This window comes from Egretta garzetta, unplaced genomic scaffold (genome assembly GCF_000687185.1).
Source record: "Egretta garzetta isolate BGI_Z169 unplaced genomic scaffold, ASM68718v1 scaffold720, whole genome shotgun sequence".
NCBI classification, from domain to species: domain Eukaryota; kingdom Metazoa; phylum Chordata; class Aves; order Pelecaniformes; family Ardeidae; genus Egretta; species Egretta garzetta.
The window spans coordinates 72,355-74,371 of record NW_009258283.1 but is presented as its reverse complement, the minus strand read 5'-3'; the positions used below and the strand labels follow the sequence as shown (position 1 = coordinate 74,371).

General features: G+C 61.9%; 1 protein-coding gene across 1 annotated transcript in view; it reads left to right on the top strand.

The window, feature by feature from the left end:
* LOC104124476 (E3 ubiquitin-protein ligase TRIM39-like) overlaps positions 1–2,005 on the top strand; it is a 5,542-nt gene extending 3,537 nt beyond the window's left edge. The window contains 2 exon segments of the mRNA XM_035892089.1: positions 39–160; positions 251–2,005. Of these exon segments, the coding sequence (XP_035747982.1) occupies positions 39–160; positions 251–798 (670 nt within the window). The 3' untranslated portion in view covers positions 799–2,005.
* Positions 2,006–2,017: the final 12 nt, after the last annotated feature.

Here is a 2,017-nt window from a genome sequence, read left to right as displayed (position 1 = left end):
GGCCGGCGCCCCCCCCCCCCCCCCGGGGCTGCCGGCAGGTGCGAAGCGGCGGCGGCACCGGTGGAAGAACCGGCTTCCGTCCCCATCGAGCTGGAGAAAAACTTCTGCAGTTTCCCCCGGCAATATTTCACCCTCCGGAAAATCACCCGGCGCCTCATCGGTGAGGAAACCCCTCCCTGTGTCGCGGCCGGGACCCCTCCACCGCGCTCCCCATCCCCTAAATCCCCCACATGTTGGTGTTACCATCCAGGCGAGGTGACACTGGATCCGGACACGGCGCATCCCAACCTGGTTTTATCAGAAGATCGGAAAAGCGTTCGTTTCGTGGAAGTTCGATCCCGGGATTTACCCGATACCCCACGGCGTTTCACCATTTATCCCTGCGTTTTGGCGGCGCAGGGTTTTACCTCTGGTCGTCATTACTGGGAGGTGGAAGTCGGCGATAAAACCCACTGGGCTCTCGGCGTTTGTAAGGATTCGGTGAGTCGGAAAGGGGAATTAACGCCGCTACCGGAGACGGGATATTGGCGGGTACGGCTCTGGAACGGCGATAAATACGCGGCCACCACCACCCCCTTCACCCCACTGACGGTGCGGGTGAAACCCAAGCGGGTCGGGGTCTTCGTGGACTACGAAGCCGGGAAAGTGGCTTTTTACAACGTCACCGATCGCTCCCACATTTACACCTTCACCGACACCTTCACCGAAAAGATCTGGCCGCTTTTTTATCCCGGGATCCGCGCCGGTAGGAAAAACGCGGCGCCTCTTGTTATCCGTTCGCCTACGGATTGGGAGTGAGGGAGAGAGCGGCGCCAGCGGGGTTTGGCTCCATGATAATCTGGCAGTGCTGGGATCCGGCGCTCCGGCATTGGCTGGAGTTTGGCACTCTGATGTGCTGCTGGGATCCGGTGCTCCGATATAGACGGGGTTTGGCTCTCCGGTATCTGGCACCACTGCGGTTTGGCGCTCTGACGTCTGGCACCACCGGGATCCGGTGCTCCGGCATCGCTGGGATTTGGCTCTCTGACGTCTGGCACCACCGGGATCTGGTGCTCCGGCATCGCTGGGATTTGGCTCTGACATCCAGCACTGCCAGGATCTAGCAATCCGGCACTACCAGCATTTGACTTGTGGACATCCAGCGCTGCCAGGATCAGGTGCACCAACATAGACAGGGTGTGGCTCTCTGACATCCGGCGCCCCGGCACCACCGGGATTTGGCTCCCTGGCTCCCCGGCACCGCCAGGCGCTTGCTCCTTGCCATCCAGCTCCGCGTCCCGGCTCACCGGCACCGCCAGGGTTGGGCTCCTGGCACCGGCCGGCTCCAGCTCGGTGGCACCGCCTGTGTGGCAGCAGGGGAAGGTGTGTGGCAGGGCTCTGTCCCCCCGGGTGTCCCTCTGTCCCCCCATCCCTCTGTCTGGGTGTCCCTGGCCTCATGCACATGCTGGGGTCCATCCCCCCACATCCCTCTGTGTGCCCCGCCCCCCATGTCCCCACGTCTGTCTCTCCGTGTGACCCCACGTCAGGCTGTCTCCGTCTGCCTGTCCCCATGTCTGCCTGTGTCCTTCTGTCTGTCCCCATGTCTGTGTCGTCCTGTGTCTCGTGTCCATCTGTGTCCCCACATCACCTGTGTCCCTCCATGGCCCCATGTCTGTCCCTGTGCCCATCCGTGTCCCTTTATGTCCCTCCCCACCCCATGTCCATCTGTGTTGCTCTATGTCCATGTGTCTCTGCATGTCCCTCTGTGTGTCCCTGCGTGTCACTTTGTGTCCGTGTTCCCACATCTGTGTCACTCCATGTCCCTTTGTGTGTCCTTTTGTCCTTCCGCATGTCCCTGTGTCCCCACGTCCCTCGGTGTCCCTCCAAGTCCTTCTGTGTTGCCCTCCATGTCCCTTTATGCCCTTCTGTGTCTCCCTCTGTGTCCCTTCATGCCCCTCTGTGTCCCCACATCCCTCCGTGTCCCCTCTGTGTCCCCCGTCTCCGCGCGTCCCTCCCCCTCCCCGTATTCCCATGTCCC